The sequence below is a fragment of the Caretta caretta genome, chromosome 9 (assembly GCF_965140235.1).
Source record: "Caretta caretta isolate rCarCar2 chromosome 9, rCarCar1.hap1, whole genome shotgun sequence".
NCBI lineage: Eukaryota > Metazoa > Chordata > Testudines > Cheloniidae > Caretta > Caretta caretta.
In genome coordinates, this window is record NC_134214.1 from 49,422,712 (window position 1) to 49,446,352 (window position 23,641).

Genomic DNA, 23,641 nt, shown 5'->3' on the forward strand with positions numbered 1-23,641 from the left:
TGGAGCAGGTTAGCTTGTTCCTGCTTTCTCTCTCAGGGATTTATTTTTCTCTCTGGTATATAATTATTAGTACTCATTGCATAGTTAATGAGTGCTTTAGTGTAAGTTTCATTAGTCATTTTTCTTAGTTTTCTTAGCATGTCGGTTCCTGTTTGTTCTGGATGCTGATGCCAAGTACCAGAGCATGCCTCAGTTTCTGGGCTTTCAGCCTTGCACCGTCAGCAAGAAATCTGCCAGTCAGTGACCCTCATTCCAGGTGCCTTAAGTACCGTGGTGAGGGTCACATCCGGGACCACTGTCAAATCTGCAGAGACTTCAAGACCTGGACCAAAATGGGCAGGGAGGTGAGATTGCGTCACCTTCTCATGGAGGCTGTCCTGTGTCCATCTTCCTGCTTGACGTGGTCACTGAGTGTCAGGATCCGAACAAAGGCTGTCCGGGGTCAAGGGTCAGAGCAGGGACAAAACTGATGCTGGAAGTAGCAGAGATGTTCGTAGTTGGGTTCCAGGCCAGGGTCGATACCAAATGTCAGCGTCTGAGTCAGGAGGCAAAGTCCTAATCAAGCTGAGGTAAAAGCCAGGAATTCAGGAGCAAGAAGCAGGAATGGTTGTGGTAGCTACAGGAGATCCACATTGTTGCAAGGATATTTCCTGGAACACCCCTGGGGGTTTATATAAGGCAGGAAGCCAATCAGGAGCTATGAGTCTGCTATCTGTCAAACGCTTCAGGCGGAACTTCCCATGGTCTGTGTCCATAGTGGGTCATGGGAAGTGGAGTTGCAAGCTGGTTACGGCTAGGGTGACCAGATGTCCCCATAAAATCAGGACTGTCCTGATATTTAGTTGTTTGTCCCGCGTCCTGACGGATGTACGGTTGGGATGCCATTTGTCCTGATATTTTGCTTCAGCGGCACTCTTTTTTTTTTTTTTCCCCAGCAAAAAACCTAGAGCCAGCCCTGGTGGGGGGGGTGAGCCTGTGGCTGCCCCCTCATGTATCCTGATATTTTGTTCTTGTCATCTGGTCACCCTAGTTACAGCTGCCACTGGGTTACAGTAGCCTGGAGATATCAGCCGCTTAGTTGCTCTGCAGTCCTGGGTTCTAGGCCTTTGGGGCCTTACCTGGAGTATTTCTTCCTCTGTTTCGGTGCAGAGTCTGAGGCGCACTTCTATCCCATTCCATGGAGCTGAGGAAGAAACACAGACAGCATGCCTTTAAGGGCCAGACTCCTCCAAAATATTGAGGTCCTCAGTACTGTCTGCCAGCAAACAAGCTGGATGACAGGATGGTGTGTTCTCTGGGAAGATACATTTCGGGCACAGACTTCATCTTGCCCGGAGCCGTTGACTGTGGCACTGGTGTTTGTGCTGTTGCGGTGGACCTCCACTGCAGTGCCATCCCCTTCAATGCAGCAGCAGGGAAATCTCTTAGTACCAGCAATGCTGGAAGCTTATGCTGTGGCACAGGACTACCGTCTCTTGGTGCTGGATTCTCCAGCAGTGCAGGAGACAAATCAACCTTCACCGACTGATCCCTCAGGCGGAGTTTTCAGACTTGCCTCCAAGACTCTCAGTATTGTGAGGGACTTCAGACTGTCTGGCACTTCCTTGCACAGTGCAGTCCAAGGGCAAACTCTGCATGCTGTCTCTGGTACTGACATCTCTGGAGGTGTTCCACTGGACTTCAGCACTGCATGGTACAGCATGTCCATGGTGAGGTGACTCAGGATCTTTCCTCTGAGACTGAGGTAGGCTTCTGTGCCCCTTGCTCCTCTCTTGCCTTCCTCATGATGATTCTGCTCCTGGTGCCTAGCAGATATCCTAAGGTGATCCAGGGATCTGAATCCTTGGGCTGGTAGGGCTTGGGTCCTATACGCTATCAATGGCCGTATGGGAACCCATAGGATTTTTCCACCACCAGCAGATCCTACCAGGTTCCTCTTCCTTCTAGATCACCAAGAGGATGATAGATTAGTTTCCATGAGGAGGCTCAGGATGTTACTCCCAGTACCGAGCTGGAACTGCCTCGTGTGCCAGAACTTCCATCAATTTCCGTACAGGCGGCTCCATCTCTACTTCCTTTGTGCTGCTCCTCATCATCACCTGATGAGACTGTGGTGTCAGGCATGTCCTCGCCTTTTCAGGGTGACTACAGGCCCTACCAGAAGTTGATAGAGGGTTGCTTCCTCTCCTGATGTTCTAGTCAAGGTCGTGCAAGAGAGTTCTATGGGCTGGCAGAACTACTGACATCAATAGGACCTTTCCAAATGCTCTGCCTATAAATGAAGCCATTCTGGAGTCCGCAAGATTGTTGTGGCAAATGTCATCATCTCTGCTGCTGACAGCCAAGAGAACTGAGCAAAGGTACTTTGTCCGTTCTTAGGGCTATCAACATTTCTACCTCCATCCCTCAGGTTCCTTGTGCTCTTTTGTTTACTGCCAAGACAAGCATCAGGGATGGTCTCCTTGTCCCCCAAAGGATAAAGAAGCAAAGGGACTGAGCATTTTCCATAGAAAGCTTTATTCCGCTGCTGGCCTGCAGTTTTGTGTCTCTAACTAGCATGCCTTTTTGGCTAGATACAATTTTTCCCTCTGGGGCCATGTACTGAAGTTTGCAAACGAATTGCCAGAGAATGCCAGGCAGGAGTTCCAGGCCACCTTGGAAATGGGCAAACTGGTAGCCAGGACCTTTCTCCAAGTTGCATTAGATGGGGTGGATTTGGCAGCCCGAGTGATGGCATCAGCAGAAACAATGCACAGATATTCATCACGGTTTCAGTCATTGGGTGTTCTGCAGGAGTTCCAACAGACTATCCAGAATCTCTCCTTTGAGGGATCCTACCCTCTTCTCTTAGCAGACTGGTGAGAAGCTTCAGAGTTCAAAGACTTGAGGGCCACTCTGAAATCACTGGGCATGTACACTCCTTTCCCTGAAATGAAACAGTTCTGTCTTCAGTCATACCAACGGTACCTGCTTGTCACTCCTAGACAGCCTGACTACTACAGAAAAAATCACAGGGGGAGACCTACACCTCCTCAGTTTTCTTTTGTGGTAGGGTCTTGTAGACAACCAGAAATTTGTAAGCAGCCTGTTTGAGGAACAGAATACTGGTTAGTTTTGGACCAATTTCTCCCACCTCTGTATTTCCCAACAGATTATCCTATTTGCTGTGGAATTAGGCCAAAATTACCATGGATTTACAATTACGTTTTGAGACCTCTGTTACCACGTTTTTAATCTACTTGACGTGTGCCATGTCATTTTTATATCATTATAGTTTTTTAATCAGAATTTTGTATGGTACCAAGTCAAATGTCTTAGAGAAGTCTATTATCTTTATCAACCAAACTTGTAGTCTTGATTTTAAAAAAAAATCATTAGTTTGACAGGATCTATTGTCTATAAACCCATGTTGATTTCCATTAATTACATTACCCTCCTTTAATTTTTTACTAATCGAATTCCAATTGAAGAGCTCCATTATCTTGCCACGGATGGATATCAGGCAGAGAGGCCTATAATTAGCCGGGTCACTCTTTTTAAAAAATGGCACACTAACTTTCTTCCAGTCTTCTGGAACTTTGCTTGGCTAGAACTAGGTTGTTTAAGTCATCCTCCCAGCTATTCGTGTCAGTTGCAGACGGGATAAAAGGCCTTCCAGTCTCAACCTAGAGAATCTTGTCCTGGATTTGCTCCTACTTTCATCTGCTATGACATTGCTAATGTAAACCTTCAAGACCGGGTAGCACATTCTTCAAGGTCTCGAGCCACTTCTGCAGCTTGACTGGTTGTGGTAGCTATAACAGACAATTGTATCACTGCAACTTTGGTTGTTGGTGTACACCTTTACAACTCATTATGCTGTATCTCCGCATTCTAGAGATGAGGCCAAGTTTGGTCAAGTAGTCCTTTAGTTATTGTTCAGGTACTGAAACTCATCTCCAGGTTGAACTGCTTGTGAGTCACCTGAAGTGAAATGGACATATGCAGTCACTCAAAGAAGAAAAAACGGCTACTAACCAATTATATAGCTGTTGTTCTCTGAGATGTTGCATGTGTCCATTTCTTGACCCACTCTCCTTCCCCTCTGTATAAGAATCTGTCCGGTAAGAAGGAACAGAAGGAGGTCAGAGGTGGCTCTGCTCTTTATACCATCATGCAGCAGAATGAGGCACTGGAGATTGCATGAACTGCCCCGACGAATATCATTAAGGGAAAAAAATCTCTGATTTCTGGCACGCTGAGTATGCACACACCTGAATGGGAATGGCATGTGGAACTCCTCTTGAAGAACAGGTTAGTAACTGCTGTTTTTGTTGTTGTTGTCGTTGTCCCCCCGCTGCCCCCCTTCTGGCCTTGGAATCTATGAAACTATCATGGACTTCATCCGCACGAGCGGCAGCTCTGCTGTACAAGGCAGCATTCTACATATCCCAGGATACTCCTTGTAAACTTCTCTCTTTTTGTAACTGCTGGCCCAGCAAACTCCACCTGGATTTGGGAAGTTAAGCTGTGTTCTTTCCTCTTTCTCCAGCGTCACCAGTAATAAAAATTATGCAGGCCAAACTCAGACCTTATTATACTTAAACAACCTCATTGTCTTCAGTCAGTAACTGAAGATAAAATTTAACCCAGAGAACAGCAGCATTTTAGCGAAACTACACCCGACATCCTTTTAACCACACTAATTTAATTACATTACTTTAATATGTGTATTGTTTAGGGCATTTGTGGCCTTGGGGACCACACAGTTGCCTTCATGGGTGACTGAGTTAAGAAGAAAATATTCTCAAGGCACTGTAGCCTCTATTTTTGCTTTCAGCCAAAGCATCTGAAGTGGGCCATGACTTCAAGGAGATGGTAGGGACCATGGTCACCCATGTGCCTCCCCTCTAGCCCCAGGAGCAGCTGGGATGTGAGCTGGAAGCACTAATGGCTACTGTCTCCTCTGCATTTGCTCATCAGCTTGACAGGGAGAAGGGTAGCTCTGGTTTCCCCATTGTCTGCTTCACGGCTAGGCTGTGGAAGCCCCAGGGGGAGCAATGAAGGAGCTCAGCAGGCTCGGCCTTGACCTAGGGGAGCACATAACAAAGGATGGTTCCCTTCGTCCACTCAGTCCCCAGGGCAGCCCAGCAGAGGGGAAAAGCTGAGAAGCAGCCATCAATCACTACCCCATCATTCTCTGCCTTGGCACAAGTTAGAGCAACCTGGACATTGCTCTAACTTGGAATGGTTCAGTATGTGCCTGTGGCATGCTGTAAAGCAGCTGGGATTAGCCAGAATGCAGCATGCTTTAGCTGCATCCACTCCTGATATGCCCCCCGCACCAGGATATTGGAGTAAAATATATTGACTCACGGCTGCTGGGTGTTCCAAGCAAGGGGCGGCTCCCTTTTTGACACCTGAGTTAGTGCAAAGGGAGTGTGCCAGGGCAGAGAATCCTCAGGTATGAACTGTGGCCCCTTGACTTTTTTGAAATATATTTAACCTGTAGGCTGGTGGGCACCCCTGGTTTGGGGCTGGCTGATGGCATGATGACAGGACAACTTACTAACTCAACAAAAGCCATGACATTTGGAGAGCTGTTCTCTTGGCTTCCTTGCTCCAGAGGTCAAGGCTGTAAGGAATTAAGAAGACCTGGATTTCTCATTCCAGTACCTCAGACAGGCCATGGATTACAGATGTACAGTGTAGAGCCATAAGTCAGATCTGTCTCCCCCACCCTGGTGGCTTGGCAGAGTTCTGCATATTGCAAATTCTCACTTGTGTAACTTTGTACACCACCCCCACCCCCTCAACAAACACCCCTTCCCCCCACCTCCCCAATAAAAACAAAACAAAAAAAACAACCACCCATGGTGCTGTTTTCCTGCAGCTGGCTAGGATAAGTGCTATGGTCAGAGCTGTCTTTGAGTGAATACAGGAAGGGAATTAATGGGCTAATGGAAGGTGTTAGGCTGTTCTGTACAAGGATTCTCTACAGCTGAGGAAATCTGCTTTGTTTCCATACAGGTAGTTCTCCTGTGCTGGGAAAATCATCTGTATGATGCCATGATCTATGTGTACAACAGTGGAATGAATGACTTCATTAGTCCGATGGAGGTAGGAAGACTAGTCATGACCTATGCTTGTGGTACCTAATGCCGCTCTTTAATCCATCCATCTCCTTTTTGTTTCTCCCTGCACCTTTCATAGGACATTGGGAGGGATTGTTTCCATCTACATGTTTTAATTTTTCAAACTGCAGTGAGATATTGGTCTGTGCCATTTAGCACTCTTTATCTGAGGATCAGTTTGTAATGCTCGTATGTGCTGCATGTTCTTCCCTATGATTCTGAGCATGGGAGTTCTGCTGATAGCTAGTGTTCAGTGTATACAAATTCAATTCTTGCTCCTCTCTCCTGCTGTACCTAGTGTGCATTTTTCATATTTCTCTGGGAATATTCTGTGAAACTTGTTCAAATGCCTTTCTTAAATCTAAGTATACCATAAAATGTCTGAGGTATCAGTGCTCTGCTGAGTGTCAGGCCACAAACACTGGCAGATCTAATGTCTGTAAAAAATATAAAACAAAACAAGTACACAAAAACCAGATGCAACACAATAAGTAACGGTAATGTATGTTACAATCTGGGCTGCTTTGTCTACATGTTGCTCATGGCCATTCTGACAATAGGATGTAATGCACGATGATAGCATCCCATATTCTGTCCAATTGGGAGTCAGCAAGTGAGAGAATGAGTTTCTTTCTCTCGGCACCCCATTCTGTGCGGTGTCTTTTTGTCTGTTGGGAGTACCTAGTGTTTTAACGCCATCTAATGTGAATGTACCTGTGTGTGGTGGTGGTGGTCAGAACTACAACAGGAGCAGCCTCTGCATAGTGGCAGGTTTTTAATTCTAGTATTGGGGCACAGACTACCAATACCAGGCATGTCTCCTGTGGTAGGACCCAGTAGAGTGATATGACTGAAGGCTGCATGGCAGGGTGGATAAAAATCAATGATTTTTTTTAATCCGATTCTTTTATTTCAATTGGATTTTTTTATAGGTTTTTTTCCCAAAAAACATTTATATAACGATAGTTTTAAGATGTACTTTATAGCTCAAAGATCTCTCATCATGGAATAGGGATTATAAATTCTAATTCTATAGTATGAGACAATATATTCATGTAGTGTTTAAGAAAAGTTTTGTAAATGAGTTCCAATAGTTCAAGGATTAGGGACTCGATTTTATGGGGTTCCAGAGGCTTCTGTGTAGATTATTTAGATTAATCTTTTTATCTACACAACGGGACTCAGTGCTGACTCTAAAAGATACCATCAGAGATACTTAGTTTTGCAGTTCTCAAACTGTGGATTTATGTCTCCAGAGATAACATGCTTGTGAACAGCAAAAATGTTTTTAAATAAATAAATACTATATGGAGGTGAGAAATAACAGACATCAACCCTATTGTCCCTCTGCAAATTTGTGTACACAGAGTCAATCCCTTACCTCTCTAAAAGTGCAAAGTTTCAAATGAATAGAAGATTGTTGGGGGCGGAATAGATCTGGACAAGGAGAAGAAGTCTGGAGATAAATGTGGGAGGGGAGGGACAGGCAGTAGAAACAAAAGTGAAACTGTTTGAGCAGCATATTCCAGAAGCCTTGAGGTCTTTCTCAGTGTAGCCTTCATTGATTTGAGATCTACCATACCATTCTCTCACTAGAAGGGAAAAACCTATAATGGCAGCAGACCGTAAAAGAGACCCAGTTTGGGAATATTTTAATGAAGTTCCTCTACCTGTGGGTAAGACGGGCATGCGTGCAAAATGCAAACAGTGCAACAAAGAAATGCAAGGCTTGGTTACCCAAATGAAACAACAGCATGAGAAGTGTTCCTTCTCAGGAGGAAGCTGCGTTGAAGATGATGAAAGGAACATGTCTGAACATGCAGGACCTTTAGGTTGGTAAACTTTTTTATTTCATATGTCTTTCTTCAGGACTGCCTGTCTTCCTTCTGGACTATTCTTGAATTCTCATGTTTGAGCAAAAAATATAGTTGTTACTCTATGGTACTACCATTTCAGATGCAGTTGTGATAAAAAATAAATAGCTGAAATAGGCAGATCTTCCTTTTACAATTTCACCTTTAAAGTAGTACTGAGTGTCAGTGAATGCAATGAGTAATACTAAATGAGCAGTATGGTAATACTAATTAAATAACTGCATTGACTTATTTTGTTTAGGAGAATCCATCCTCAACATACAGGATTCTGAAGACTATCCACCTTCAAGATCATCATCATTTTCTATAGTTTCAGAGTTACCTGCCAATGATAGTGTTTCAGTCACATCATGTATGTCACACAGCCACAGTATATCACCTGTTGCAAAAAGAAAGAAATATCTACAACATCCAGGAACAACCATAGATAAGTTTGTGATAAGAACCAGCAGATTACAAAATGGGGTAATTGATGAAAAAATTGCCTGGTTTCTTTATGCAACAAACTCTCCTTTCCGTATGATTGAGAGCCCATGCTTCATTAACATGATTCAGTCATTAAGACCAGCATACAGTCCACCCAACAGAGCAGATGTTGCAGGCAAATTGCTGGATAAAGTGTATGAAAGAGAAATTGAGCAGTTTGCAAAAGGTCTAGAGGGTGAAATTGTTAACCTGAGTCTTGATGGGTGGAGCAATGTCCACAAGGATCCTGTTGTACCTGCTTGTGTGACAACAGAAGAAGGGAATGTCTTCCTTACAGAAACAATTGATACATCAGGAAATGTACACAGAGCAGAATACTTACAAGAAGTAGCAGTAAAAGCTATAACAAACTGTGGAAAAAATTCAAATGTCTAGTATGCAGCTTGGTCACAGACAATGCTGCAAATGTATCCAAGATGAGAAGAAATTATTTAGAAGAGAGTCGCAAGCTGATATCATTCGGTTGCTGTGCTCATTTGATGCACCTCCTAGCCAAAGACTTCAGTGTTCCACAAATAAAAGCTAATGTTGTTGAAATTGCAAAATACTTCCGTATCAACCACTTTGCAGTAGCTGCTCTGAAAAAAGTGGGAGGAACCAAGCTAACGGTCCCACAAGACGTGCGATGGAACTCAGTAGTGGACTGTTTTGAGCACTATATCAAGAACTGGCCTAACCTGCTGACAGTTTGTGAACAAAGTAGTGGGGGAAAAAATGGCACTATCACAGCCCAAGTTCTCAACATTGGGCTTAAGAGAAATGTTGAACACATGCCGAGTACCCTGAAGCCTATTTCTGTAGCCTTGAACAAAATGCAGGGAAATCGCTGTTTTATTGCTGACGGTGTTGAAATTTGGAAGGAACCGAGGGAGAACTTAAAAAGAGAAATATGCAATGACAGAGTTAAATTACAAGCATTAAAAAAAAAAAGAATGGGACAAGCACTACCTCCAGCTCATTTTCTTGTAAATAATCTCAATACTCGGCACCAAGGTCAAACCTTAACTGCTGAAGAAAAGGAGTTGGCTATGACATGGACATCCAGCAATCATCTCTCCATAATGCCAACTATAATAAACTTCAGAGCTAAGAGTGAACCATTCAAGAAATGTATGTTTGATGATGTTTTAAAGAAAGTTACATCAGTGAACTGGTGGAAGTCACTTAAGCACTTGGATTCAGAGACTGCTGAAGTGATGATCTCGCTTTTAACAGCAGTAGCTTCTTCTGGTGTAGAAAGATTATTTTCTTCCTTTGGACTAATTCATTCCAAATTGAGAAATTGTTTGGGATCTGAAAAAGCAGGAAAGCTTATTTTTCTCTTCCAGATTATGAACAAACAGGAAAATGAAGGTGAAGATGACTGAGTTAGCTTCAGAAGCCAATATTTTAAGTTTCTCATGTTGACCTGGCTGACATAGTCAATTTAATTTTTGTTGGGTTTTTTCAATATTTCATTTAACTATTTTAGTTTAAAACAATTTTAACCAAAACAAACTGATTTTAAAAAACTTGACTTTTTAAATTAAATTCATATGCTTGTTTTGTTAAAATATTATGTTTGCTGTTGAAGAAAAACATCCAGAATACATAACGTTGTTGTTGTTGTTTTTAGTTGAATAAAACAATTTAAATGTCTGTCTGGTGATGTTCTCCTCCTAATGCAGCATGGCAAGAATATCCTCCAAATATTAATGATTAACCTGTTGAACTGGAGATAGTTTACCTCCCAGTGACTTCGTAAATATCCATTTCAATTACCTTTGGTAAATGAAATAACCAAACATTCATTCATTTTCTGATATAGCTGTAAAACTAATCTGAAAAGTTTTCAAAATAAATCGCTTAAAAATGTATAGTGTGTACCTTCTAAAAATAAAACCTACATCTATCTCTGACTTGTGAAGAATGTCTTAAGGTTATAACAACTAACAAGAATGCACTTTTATGTAGAAATACATGATTAAATCAAGTTGCCCTGACTAGTGATTTAAATCAAATCCACCCTGCTGCATGGTGTATTCCACTTTTCTTCAAATGCTGCTCCCTATGTGTATTTCACTGTGGGTATGCATATAAGACTGGAAAATCTTTCAACTTTTGTCCATTGGTCTGTGCCTGGACCCTGGATCTCTTCGTGCTCAGCACCAAGGGCATAAGGGGAAGTGTGGATTGATCACGTCTTCAGTTGCTTCTTACAGCCTCATGACCTGAGTCAGAATCCTCTGTGTCCAGAGCTATTCTCTCATTGTCTTACACTGTTATTTTCACAGAGACTATCATTTGTTAGTGTTTATATAGTATTTTTATAGCTTAGTTTTTCCCACCGTGGGACATATTCCTTCTCCCTTTGGGACTGGAGCTGTGCCCAGAAACCCGGGCTTAAAAACCGCATCTCCTATCCTTGATCCTCCTTGGTCAATGAGGACCACCAGCACTGCCTTGGGTATGCACTTATTTCCACCAAGTGCAGTGTCTGTCACTCCTTCCCACCCAGGACACAAGAGGGAAGAGAGTGCTGACTGAGGAAGTTCCTCATAAAGAAAGCCCTGAGGCTCCAGTCAGATCCAGGCTGGAGAGACCCTCCTGCACATTGGCCACAGTCCTCAAGCAGCATGCTTCTGAGCACGAGCTGTGGAGCAGAGGCTGGATCAGATGAATCTAAAGACCTGTTGCTTCGGGCTTCTCATGAGGGTAAGGAGCATTCTCACAGACACAAAAATAGATTTCCCCCTCTGTCTGCTTCCAGTAGAAGAGGTCTCTCTGACTCCTTGCACGTGAAAATTCACCCAACTTGGAAGTCCCTTGGAGTTCTATCTGCCTAAGTCTCTCAACCTCAAAGGGAAAGCATGCAGGAAGAGGGTCTAACAGCACCAGGCCTGGTGTCGATACTGGTGCTGTCCCTCTAGCAAGTCAAATAACTGATATCCACCAGTATTGACCAAGAGTTCCAGAATGGACTGGTTTGATCCTGTAAGGATCCTCCAATCACAAAGTCTGTCGCAGCACCAGATCCGGCAGAACTAGTAACCTAGAACCTCATACTCCAGGACAGACTGGGACATTTACTACCCTGGAACTCCTCTACTTTTGGTCCTGGTTCTTCTGAGGGGTATCTTAACCCCATAAAATTATACAACCTTAAGAAGGAGTTATTCCCATACTCCATCCATGAGCTGGAGCTTCCTTCTACCACTTCTGATGGTACCAGTGGTGGAGACTGATTTGGCTTTCTGGATCCGATGTCCAGGATGAATCATCACCTCCCAGACAGGTTAGTCCGAACAGGGCTTTGAGAGTTATCTGGACCTGTCTTCTGCACAAGCATGATTACCCTCAAAGGGATTGCTGGTACCAATGCCTTGGGGCCCCCAAACCAGTCTTCAACTCCTCAAACTAGTCCTGTTGGGGTCCATGGGATCATTATGTACGACACACTGGATCTGTGTGCTCTGCTAGAGTCACATCATCCCTCTTCTCTTAGGCAACAGCATCCTGCTCTTCAGGGGTACGTGGAAGCAGACAACGACAAGCTTGTACCGACAGGCTTATCTTCATCTTCTTAACCCAATGAGGCTATTCCCCCATCTTCACCTAACTCAGAGGTATAGGCAATGTCAAGAATAGTTGCCGACGATGATGGCAGAACTTCAGATCCCATTAGAAGTTCAAGATATGCAGCATGAGCTCTTGGATATCCTGCAGCCAATGGCACCCAGTTGGATAGTTATCCCAGTGAAGAGGCCATTACTAAACCACTACAGTGATATGGCATATGCTGGCAATGTGTACCGCTACCCCTGCAAGGGCTGAGAAAAAGTCCTTTGTAACTGCAAAAGGGGCAGAGTTCTTGTTTACCCATCCTGCCCCCAACTCCCCAGTAGTACAAGGAGCCGTGGAAAGATCCAGGCAACACCCTAAAACCACCTCTGCGGACAAGGGAGCGAGATACCTGGACCTTTTGGTATTTCTGTCCACCAGCCTCTAGTTCAGAATCTCTAACTACCAGGCCCTGTTATCGATATATGAACTACTTGAAGTTTCTGGAGGTCAAAGACAAACTCCCCCAAGTGGACAAGGCCCAATTTTAAACCCTTGTTAAGGAAGGTAGACTCATGGCCAAAACCTGATAGCAAGCTTCAGTGGATGCAGTCAATATCACATCAAGATCTATAGAGACCATAATGATGTAGTGAGAGTAGTGGCTTCAATTGTTGCGGTTCTCCAGAGAGGTTCCATTAATACCATTAAGAACTTGCCTTTTGATTAAACCAATCTCTTCAATGAGAAAACAGATGAGTCTTTGCACTCACTAAAAGAGTTCAGGACAACCCTCCACTCCCTGGATCTTTATACCCCTGCCCCAAAGAGGAAGCATCATAAACAGATGTACAAGTGAAAACCTCTTCCACAGCCTCTTTACCAACGACCATACAAACCACCATGCAAGCGTCAGAGTGCAGAGGCCAAGTAATACAGCTCCATCCACCTTATCAGCCACCCAATCTGATCCACTGGCTAAAGGTTACTTTTGATGGGATGCTTGAGAGTTGTGACCAATGTTTCCTCTAATTTTTTCCATCGATGTGTGGAATGTATTTTATGATGTGCACCATATCAAGGTAATATGCAGATGTGCACCACCAATAGAATCAAAAAGCCTAGATATGATATATCGATATTTTAAAGTTACCATAGAGATAATTACTCCAGCCAGGTCAGGCTTGGCATTTTAGAACTCACTACTCAAAGAATTAAATTTAAGCGTAAGAGAGAGAGAAATTATGAAATGCATAGCCCAGTCAAAAAACTAAAACATGCTTTGAAAGAAGTATCAAGTAACAACAATAATAATACAAGTATATGTTGGGAGGTGAGGGTGAAAGACCTGAGTGTGTGTGAGAGAGAGACTGTGTGAGAGAGAGAGAGAGAGACCCGCACTGCCCTTTTAAGTAGATCAGCACTCAGCAGTCTGAAGCATGCTTGTTCAGACACAGCAACAGCTGCCAACAAGTTCCCTCCGTCCTGAGCCCTGTCAAATTCCACCCCTGCTCTGTGGAGAATGGGGTACAGGGCGGGGGTAGGAGGACACCCTGACATCAGCGCTTCCCTGCCACCACTTCTCCCACTCTGCACAGCAAGCAGGAGGCTTCCGGGAGCAGCTGGCCAGAGTCTCCCAGGCAGAAGACAGGAGCAGGACGGCAGTGAGGGGAGGGACACCTGAAGTGCACGGCACTTGATAGCCTGCTGGGTGGCCACCTGGCCGCGCAGCTTAGAGGGAACTTAAGTTGTGACCTTACAATGATGCCATCCTCACTTGTTTCCAAAGTCTGTTATTGTACTTTGCCCACAGCTGGGGAGATATAACAGACAGGTGGATACTAGATGTCATCCACTTTGGCAACACTGTTGAATTACATTTCCCAGATCCTCCAAAAACCCTTTCCTGCTTTTGGTCAGGGGGCCACTGTCACAAGGAGATCCTCTGATCCTCCAGCAGGAGGTGAGACTTTCTTCTCAAGCAAGGAGCTATAGAGTGAGTGCTACCTCAGCATATAAGGAAGAGGTTTGACTCCCAGTATTAAATCATGGTTGGGAAGAAAAAAGGAAAGAGGATGCCCATTCTCGACCTACATCAGCAAAATATTTTTATTCCCAAATTCATGGTTAGGCTGGGATCAGTAATTCCCTCTTTGGAGGAAGAAACCTGGTTCTTAGCTCTCAACATGCAAGATGCTTACTTTCTTGAGGACATTCAGCTATCCCACAGAAGGTTCCTCAGGTTCTGGTAGGATGGGAACAATTGCCAGTTCAGAGTACTCCAGTAGGGTCTGGCAACAGCACCCAGGAAGGTTGTCTTAGTAGTGGCAGCACAGCTGAGAGAAAGCAGCTACAACGCCATCTTCCTATACTTGGATGACTGGCTTCTAACAGGCAGCTCTTTGAGTGATGGTCCCTATGAGTGTTCCACACGTGTGCTCTCAGTTTGAAGCACAAGGAGAACTGTGCATGTACAGACCAATGGACACTGCTTACTAAAAATTTCCAAATTCAGGTGCATGGTGCACATGCATATCTGTGTGTGGTATACAGATAAGGACCACACATCTTGAAGAACTCCAGTTACAGGTAAGTAACCTCTATTTCCTATCTGGAAGTTCAGTCAGCAATCATGTTCTTGTACCATCTCCTGACATCTTTGGAAATCTGCATAAACATGGAAAAGTCTGCTCTAAGTCCCATGTAACTCATACATTTTATAGGGGAAACCATGGACTCAGCCACAGGAAGGGCCCACCTCCCTGCAGACAGATTGTATGTTGTGAGGAGTCTGATTTAAAAAAAAAAAAAAAAGTCCCTCTCAAACACTGAACAATACTCCAGATCCATCTTTCTTTTTAAGGTCACATGGCCTCCTGTGCTTGTGATGCCATTCAACAAATCTATTGTCTTGCATCATGATCACTGTAGCCACAATCTCCGTCAATGTCAGGGCTTCACTCATCTGGTAGATGAACCCGAAACACATGCGATGGAGTCTCTTTCCTACCTCCCACACCCAGGATGTTGGTAATCATTCACTCATTCCTCTTAGATTGTGGAGCCCACATGGGCAATCAGATGACACAAGGTAGGCCAGGATGCATAGCAATCTCTTGGAATTTAAGGGCAGTCAGACAGATATAGTGCACCCCAAGTACTCCTACCTATCCTGACATGCCCAGATAATGTCAGACAACATGACTGTCTTCTGTATAAATAAACAAGGAGGGCAAGATACCTTCCACTGTGCATGGAGGCAGTCAACTTATGGAACTGGTGTACCTGGAATCACATCACAGTTTTGGAGTCATATTTACCTGGCGCTCAGAGTGTACTGGCAGGCAGCCTTAGCAGGCACTTCTTCACTGAACGTGAATGGGAGTTACACAGTTCAACCTCAGTAGCATCTCTTTGATGTGCCTATTGTGGACATTTGTAAGGCGGCAGTCTGGAGTTCTAGCCACACTTTCATAAGCATTACGCTTTGGTCCAAGCCTCTTCTGCTGACGCAGACTTTGGAATTGAAGTGTTACAGATATCTGTACTTCCATCCTTGCACCCCCTTCCTACTTGGCTGCTGCTTGCCGGTCACCCACCTGTGGAATACACACAAGGATCAGCACTCAAAGAAGAAGTAGAGGTTACTTACCTCTAACTGGAGGCTTTTTGAAATGTGTGGCCCCATCTCTATTCCACTACCTGCCTGCCTTCCCCTCTGCTTCGGACCATGACCGTGTTTGTGGTAGAGAAGACATTGAAGAAGTGGTCAGTCTATATCTCTTCTTATCGCTCGGTACTGAGCAGGAGGAGACAGATCTAGGATGAGGGTGTGGCCCAGTGGACGCTACTTGAAAGATATTCCAGTCTCTGGCCCAGGGAGCTGATGCGTACCACATGTAAAGTACAGATGAAGATCACACATCTTCAGTTACAGGCAAGTAACCTCCATTGTACACCCCTTGAATATAGTCCTGATGGCAAATGCTCTTGAGAGAATTCTGTAAATGTAAGAGTGCTTATTATGAAGGCATCACTAATGACTACATAGCTGTGTTGCAATGTGCAGGTACAGTGAGACAAATCTTTTTATGTATGAAAAATCTGTTGTCCAATTTACAATATTTACAGTTAATTTTCTGAGATTGCAAGTGAATCTTCAGTAGTTTAAGATAGTGATTTTCAACATGTGATCAGTGGATCTCTGGGGGTCCACAGACTAAGATTTCCAAAGGGGTTTGCACCTCCATTCAAAAATTTTTAGGCGTCCTTAAATGAAACAAGGTTGAAAACTAGTGGTTTAGGAGATACCCATTTTTAAAACTGACTCCTTGAAATGTAAACATGCAGTCTAAAGTGTCCTTTGTATCTGTTTAGCCAACTGGCTTGTTTGTAACAGCTCAAGGATTAGATCCATGTAGCTATAAATAACTCCTCAGGCATAGCACGGTTTAATACTAACAGCGGTTCAGATTTTGAAAGCAGTGCAGGAAGTTATCCATTAATTTAGTGGAAGGCATGGATGGCTAAATTCCCAGTACTGCCTTGAAAATCTCCACTTATATTTGAGTATTATTCATTGTTTCTGTCTAAACTGTTGGGTAATGGCTATTCTGTACAACAAATGCAACTTGCATCCTAGGCAGTGAAATGCTGAAGCATAGCACCTGACTTCCTGTCCTGACTGCTCACTCTGCCTCCACTGCCCATCTTCATACCCACAGCTCAATTTATGCTCCCCTGGGGAGTCTCTGTCTGATGAATGTAGGGCTTCTTTCTGTCAAAGAACGGCTGATTTGTCAGCCAAAGTTAAGTCCCTCATTAGTGGAACTACAAACACCACTCCCAGGGCAAGGAGTTTTCTTCCCTCTGTCCTGGTATCAAGCCATGAAGTGGACAGGTTCTTGGGGAGACTTGCAGAAAATGTTTCCTGGGAAGGTGGAGCCTGTTGCTGTCCTAGGAAAACAATTCTGGTGGCTGAACATGCTGTGGCTCTCTAGAGAGCAGCCTGGCTCTAACATAGCTCACTAGGTCCTTGAGTTTGAGGCTCCCTCGGGTGAACCTTAACAGATGGTTTGGAAGCTTGTAGTGGTATGGGCTGGCTGGGGAGGGTTAGGCAGCAGGGCTGGGGAGCCATGGAGGCAGGAATCGGAGGCTGGGGGAGCAGGACTGATCAGCAGTGCTCTCTGACTGCTCCCTGGTACTATTGCTTATCTTGCCTCTGTGACTCCCCGAGCTCATTGCATGCTAGAGTTTGCCAGCTAGCCTCTCTTTTTTTAATATGCACTCTAGATTCCTGGAAAGCAGCTAAGTACCACTAGAGGGAAGCTTTGATCTAACGGATCTAGGAAAGTTTATTTGACAAAGGCCGTTCTCTTGTAGATCATCGCAGGATTAGCAGATGGAGAAATGCTTCCCTAGCACAAGTGCATTTAGGGAACCTTTCTTTCTGTGCCTTCTTTTTTTGTAAAACTTGGTGAGCTTGTCCTTTCTCAGGGAGGTACCTTCTTAAACAATTCAGGTTATTAAACCAGGCATTGCTTTTGTCTTGTCATGGTCTACTTCATATTCTCTGACACTCTTTAGCTTTGTGTTCCTTTTAGGCTCTAAGCTCTTTGGGGCAGGGACTGACTCGACTTATTTGCGTATTGCTGACCGACTTGTTGGCACTTAAATGATGTGATGTATAACAATTAAACAATAGTGAAACTTTTCTCTTTTTCACTGTTGTTGCAGAAATTGTTCAAAGTCATTGCTCCTCCCCTTAATGCTGGGAAGTCTCTCACAGGTACAGCATGCTTGGCTTTAAGATTTTACAGCTTTGATACTGTTTGATATTTCTAGTGTCTTTGATCACAAGTTTAACTGATCTCTGATCACTTCTAATTTAGGGAGGTGGGGAGGAGATGATGTTACTGTTTAGGACTCCAGACTTCACACAGCCTATAAATACATCTTAAGTACTTTCTTCTTTAAACTGTCTTCATAGTTCTCAAGCTACTATCCTTTCTCACACAAACATGCTGCAAATATGTAAAGTTATGGAGAATGGAAAAATTCCATAAGACTGTACTGACACCACTTTTGTTATGAGTAACAATGAACACTCAAGTAAATGAGATTTTCCTTTCAGTAAATAAAGATTAGATCCCTATTCCGTTGTCTAGTTATTTGGATGAAAGGTGACAAAAGACTTTTTCTATGTTCTTAGATGAGAAAGTGGTTATGGGGAACAAGCTCCTTGTGTACATAAGGTAAGATACTGCCAGAATGTTTATAGATAGCACTTAGAATGCATTTACATGTTGAAATTGCTGTACAGACACTAATCCTCCCAATACCCCTGTGATGCATGGTAGGTGGAATTCTGTGTCATGCAGGGAGTCAGAATTTATTATCATAAAATCTGTGAAAGGTAGTAATATCTACGTTTTACAAAGCATTTAATGGAAGCAGAGAAATGAAGTGACCCTTGGCCACACACCAAGTAGCACAGGTGGGATTAGAACTTGGGTGCTCCTGACTCAGGCTTTGGGATACTGTCTTTGACTTCATATATAGAGATTTGGTGATAATGCCTCCTTCCACGCCAACTGCAGCAGAGTGCTCCCCTACGCCAGGGCTTCATAGCCCAGAAATCCATCTTTAACCTTTCGTGTTGGCAACCTTTGTGGATTCTGTAGGTGGGTCTGCTTGTGGTAATAAATAGTTTCCTCTGTTGACCATCCTATAATGATACAAAGTTGAGAGGCATCATCAATACAGAGGAGGACTGGAATATTGTACAGGAGGATGTGTATGACCTTGAAGATCGAAGTAACATAAATGGGATGAAATTCAGTTCAATAGTACAAATGCAAAGTTGTGCACTTAGGGTCTAATAATAAGAATAGTCTAGTGACCTGTGGCCTGTAATACTTCAGTCTAATTTCAGTTATTGGTACAGGTGCTGGATGGTGATGGTGGCCTGTGGTATACAGGAGGTCAGATTATATGATCTGGTGTTCCCTTCTGGCCTAAACTCTATGGCCCTATGACCAATGCTGTTCTGAGATTATTGGCCAATAGTGGTGCCACAGGGTGCACTCGCCACTAGTGATGCTGTCTCCTGGCTATCCTGGGGATTAGCTCTGCAAGGTGTTATGCACAGCCATCACTACCACCCTGGCAAAGTTTTTCCATTATCCTCTTGTCCTCCAGAACCCTCTCGTTCCAGGATCCGCAGCCACCTCCTTCATGACTCAGCCGTCCCCTTCCTGGGTATCAAAGTCCCTCTTGACAAATGGTCTCAGGCAGTCTTCCTGCTCACTGACCTGCCAGTGCCACTCCATCAGCAGTGAGTGGGAGGACCTGGGCGTGCCCTCTACTCTGGATCCTGGCTTGGGGGCCCTCTTGTTGGCAGTGAAGTTTGACCTACCCCACACTTCGCTGCTTTTCCCCTGAGCCTTGCCTACTTCTCTGGCTTTTCCCCCTTCTCTAGGCTTGCCAAGGCACACTTCCTTCTCCAAGAGAGTAACTGTAGGTTACTTGCCCATAGCTCCCTTCACGTGTCCTTTCTCCCAGGGAGTGACTGCAGACTCCTTCCCTGCTGCCTCTTCTGTTGCTGGCTTCCTGGCTTATATAGGCCCCTCTAGCTGAGTGTGCTTCTAGTCAATTCCCTGCTTCCTGGCTTCTCCAGGTGCAGCCTGTGGAGTTAATTGGCCCACCTGGCCATTTTAACCCTTCTGGGCCTTGTGTGGGTGAACACCCCATTACAGGTGGTTAATATCCAGTCTCTACTTCTTGAATCTGAGCAAGCCACATCCAAGATTCTAATGAATCTGAAAAGAGGAGACTTGGTGTTGTTCCAAATGCTGTCCAAAATATACATATATGAAAAATAGTACGTTTCCTCTCTGAAAGTCCCAGTGCCACCTCCTGTTCCCTGTGCCACAGTTCAACACTGATTGGTTATGTTTATGCAGAAAACTGGGATTCCCTTGTGGTAATAGCACTGTTAAGGATACATGTTTATCCAGTTTTGTGCTTTGAGATGAAGAACTGATTTTTTTAAAATGCATATTGAAGAGTAGGCAGCTCCAAAATGGGCAGGGGGTGGGGGAGAAGGCACTGTTCCAATCTGTTTAGGATTGGGAGGTACTAGGTCAATGCTTTGTTGTAACTGGTTTCTTTCCTTGTCCCACAGCTGCTGCTTAGCAGGTCGTGCTTATCCATTGGGTGATATTCCTGAAGATCTGGTACCCTTGGTTAAAAACCAGGTGAGTATTAATTTGGATGGACACTGTTCATCATAGGGAATGAAGCAGGTATTGCAGGACTGTTGATAAGAGATGAAGGATCACCTTGTCTTAAGTAATTTTTATCTACTGGGTAGGTGTATGACAGAAAACTACTGCAACTTGGGCATCTGCAGCCCTGTGAGTTTATAACCCACCATGGATTACCACACAGGTGTTTGTAAAAAGGCTGACATCAAGCTTAATATTTCTCTTGCTTCCTTGAGAAATGGGAAAACATGCAGTCCTCAGTCTAGTCTCTAGACAGACTTTGTGACATTAGGCAGCATAGGACTACGGAAATTAAAGATGGAAAAGTTCTAGGTTTTGAGCTTTCATTATAGCTGACCTCTTAGGACACTTGAAGTGAAGTGCAATGTATGGGTAGCCATGCATTCAGAAGTAGTGAATGATTGTAGTGCTCCTGAATAGTACTTTATTGACAACAGTAGGGACGAAGTCATTCAGGACTTATCTACATGGGGGATTTAGTGCACAGTAAACTAGGGTGTGGATATAAAGCATGCTAGCTGCTCCACACTAACTTTCTGTGTGGAGGCTCTTACTGCGCATTTAGGGCAGTTTATCTTAGTACACTTCCAAAGTGTATAAAGCTAATGTAGACAAAGGCACTCCTAGTGCTCAGTGAGATTGTCTGCAGGGGAAGTTAGCTGCTCAGCACTTCTGTGGGCTTTTCATCCAAGTAAACAAACTCTCGGCTACAGAAATAGGTACGTTAAAGGCCTTGGCAGTACAACCTTCAGCATCCCTTCCTCGGTATCTCTGTGGCTAAAACTTTGGCTCATATCCAAGGCCTCTTTTGCCTTAACCGTTGCAGCTACCTCTTCCTGGTTCCCCCAATGCTCATATTTGCCTTTTAAACTCTGCTGTTTAGTAATCCCGCTGCTGCACCTTTCTCCTTCAGTACCTCCACTGGTTTTCCCTTCACCTTTAGCATCCCCTCCAAATGCTGTATCTGCCTCTTCAAGACCTTGCCCAGCCTAGTGTATCTTTCTCCTTTGTCACCCAGCAATTTGTACACTGTGTTACTCCTCTCTCCATAGCACTTAGAGGCAGGCCAGTCCTTTGCTGAGCTGAGGGACTTTTTTCTGCGTTTCTGGTCAGTTTTACTTCCCTAACTAACTTTGCAATTTGGTCTTTTCAGATTTTATCATTTTGGATCTAGAGTATGTGAACACAAGGTATTTTCTAAGGGACTGTGCTTGCTGCTTCCCTTGTTGTGCCTACTTGTCAAAGCAGAAAACATGGAGCAGGTGTTAGGAGCAAGCCAAATTGCTACAAAAATGAGCCAAACTGCTCTGGTGTGTTAAGGCAGGCTAGATCACTGACAGTGTTTCAGGATGCCAGGACCAACCTCCCAACGGATGTGCAAGCCAGGTGTGCCCCAGTTGCTGTGGCAGGCATCAAGCTACATAAGAACGACCATACTGGGTCAGACCAATGGTCCATCTAGCCCAGTGTCCTGTCTTCTGACAGTGGCTGATGCCAAATGCTTCAGGAGGAATGAACAGAACAGGGTGTTTTTGAGTGATCTATCTCCTGTTGTCCAGTCCCAGCTTCTGGCAGTCAAAGGCTTAGGAACACCCAGAGCATGGGGTTGACTGTGACCATGTTGGCTAATAGCCACTGATGGACTATCCTCCATGAATTTACATAAAATCCTTTTTTAACTCAGTTATACTCCTTGGCCTTTACAACATCCCCTGGCAATGAGTTCCATAGGCTGACTGTGCATAATGTGGAGAAGTATTTCCTTTTGTTTGTTTTAAACCTGCTGCCTATTACTTTCATTGGGTGACCCCTAGTTCTTGTGTTATGTGAAGGGGTAAATAACACTTTTTCTCTCTACCATTCATGACAGACTCAGGCACTCTTCCCCAACAATCCTCAGGAGTTCCATGTCCTAGCTCAACATCTAAATTAGTACAGCAGCAACATGGTCCAGCATAGCCAGTACCTCAGTCTCCAGAAAAGCAGCAATGAGGGTCAGTGTCCCCTAGCTGTGCTCTCTTCCAGAGTTCTTCTGATAGCTCTTGATTGGCCTCAATGACTGTGGTTCTTGAAACTTGATACATTGTGGATACTTCTAGTACAAGAGGGCTTTCTATTTCAGGGTCTGATATTTCACCCCAATCTGGGCCTTCATTTAGCAGCCTGGGATCTGAGAAACACCGATCATTACTCTAGGCTACTCAGCCAAGGTTGTGGACACCACCTTGGATCTAAGAAAGGGTCCACCTACTGGGTATACAGTAGAACCTCAGAGTTGTGAACATCAGAATTATGAACTGACCAGTCAACCACACACCTCATTTGGAACCGGAAGTAAACAATCAGGCAGCAGCAAAGAACGCCCCCTCCCGCCCCCCAAAAAAGCAAATACAGTACAGTACTGTGTTAAATGTAAACTACTGAAAAACGGGAAAGCAGCATTTTTCTTATGCAAAGTAAGGTTTCAAAACTGTATTAAGTCAATGTTCAGTTGTAAATTTTTGAAAGAACAACCATAATGTTTTGTTCAGAGTTATGAATAATCTCCATTCCCAAGGTGTTCGAAACAGAGGTTCTCCTGTATAACTGACTGGCTGAAGTTGTACCACTGTTGGATTGACAAGAAAATGTATACAAAAAGCAGGAAAAATAAGGCATTGCCTTTTCTTCAGAGTGGGATTTCTTTGGGTTTAGAAGCTCATCCCAAGACATGTTACCGCAATTCATAGTGCAGTCTTGCATGAGGCCCAGCTGAGTATCTCATCACCTTCAGACATCTGCTTCACTTGTGAATCTTGTGCCTTTGCAGATTTCCTTCTTGGAGACCAAACAGATTTTATAGAGCAGCTATCTGCTCTTCACCCCTCAACCTTTCAATCAGTCTGACATTTGGTAAGATACTGCAGGAAGTAGTCTCTGTAAACTCTCCATGTCTCAAACCACTAGTTGTAATTAAATGTACATTGTTGTTGTTCCTCCCTCCCTGCTTGGAATGACTGTTACTGCCTTGAATTCCCCAGTATTTGGACTGTTGGATGTGAATGGGAGAGTCGATTCTCAGGTACTTCTCCATTCTTGGCTCCTTCATGTCCAACAGTCTTACGCCTTGGCAGTGTCTGACTAAGTTTTTTTTTCTTAGACATTTGTTCTGGTTGAAAGATTCTGCTGCAAATCTGAATAGTTTTGTCCTCTTAAAGATCTGACTTGCCTCCAACTGCTATGAAGGGATCCAGAAAAGAAATTCCCAAGTCAGATATTTTCTAATACTAAAATGCAGTTTGCTGAGATTACTGTGCTCATTGGCCGGGTCTAGAGGCACACGACTGAAAGTCTCTCAGAT

General features: G+C 44.1%; 1 protein-coding gene across 3 annotated transcripts in view; it reads left to right on the top strand.

Annotated features, from left to right (window-relative positions):
• Nucleotides 1-23,641, top strand: part of VPS8 (VPS8 subunit of CORVET complex) — a 229,679-nt gene that overhangs the window by 84,189 nt on the left and 121,849 nt on the right. For all 3 annotated transcript variants that reach the window (XM_075132278.1, XM_048863795.2, XM_075132277.1), the window contains exons 22-25: nucleotides 6,010-6,099; nucleotides 17,750-17,801; nucleotides 18,225-18,267; nucleotides 20,199-20,271. In XM_075132278.1, coding sequence (XP_074988379.1) covers nucleotides 6,010-6,099; nucleotides 17,750-17,801; nucleotides 18,225-18,267; nucleotides 20,199-20,271 — 258 coding nt within the window. The remainder of the gene's footprint in view (nucleotides 1-6,009; nucleotides 6,100-17,749; nucleotides 17,802-18,224; nucleotides 18,268-20,198; nucleotides 20,272-23,641) is intronic.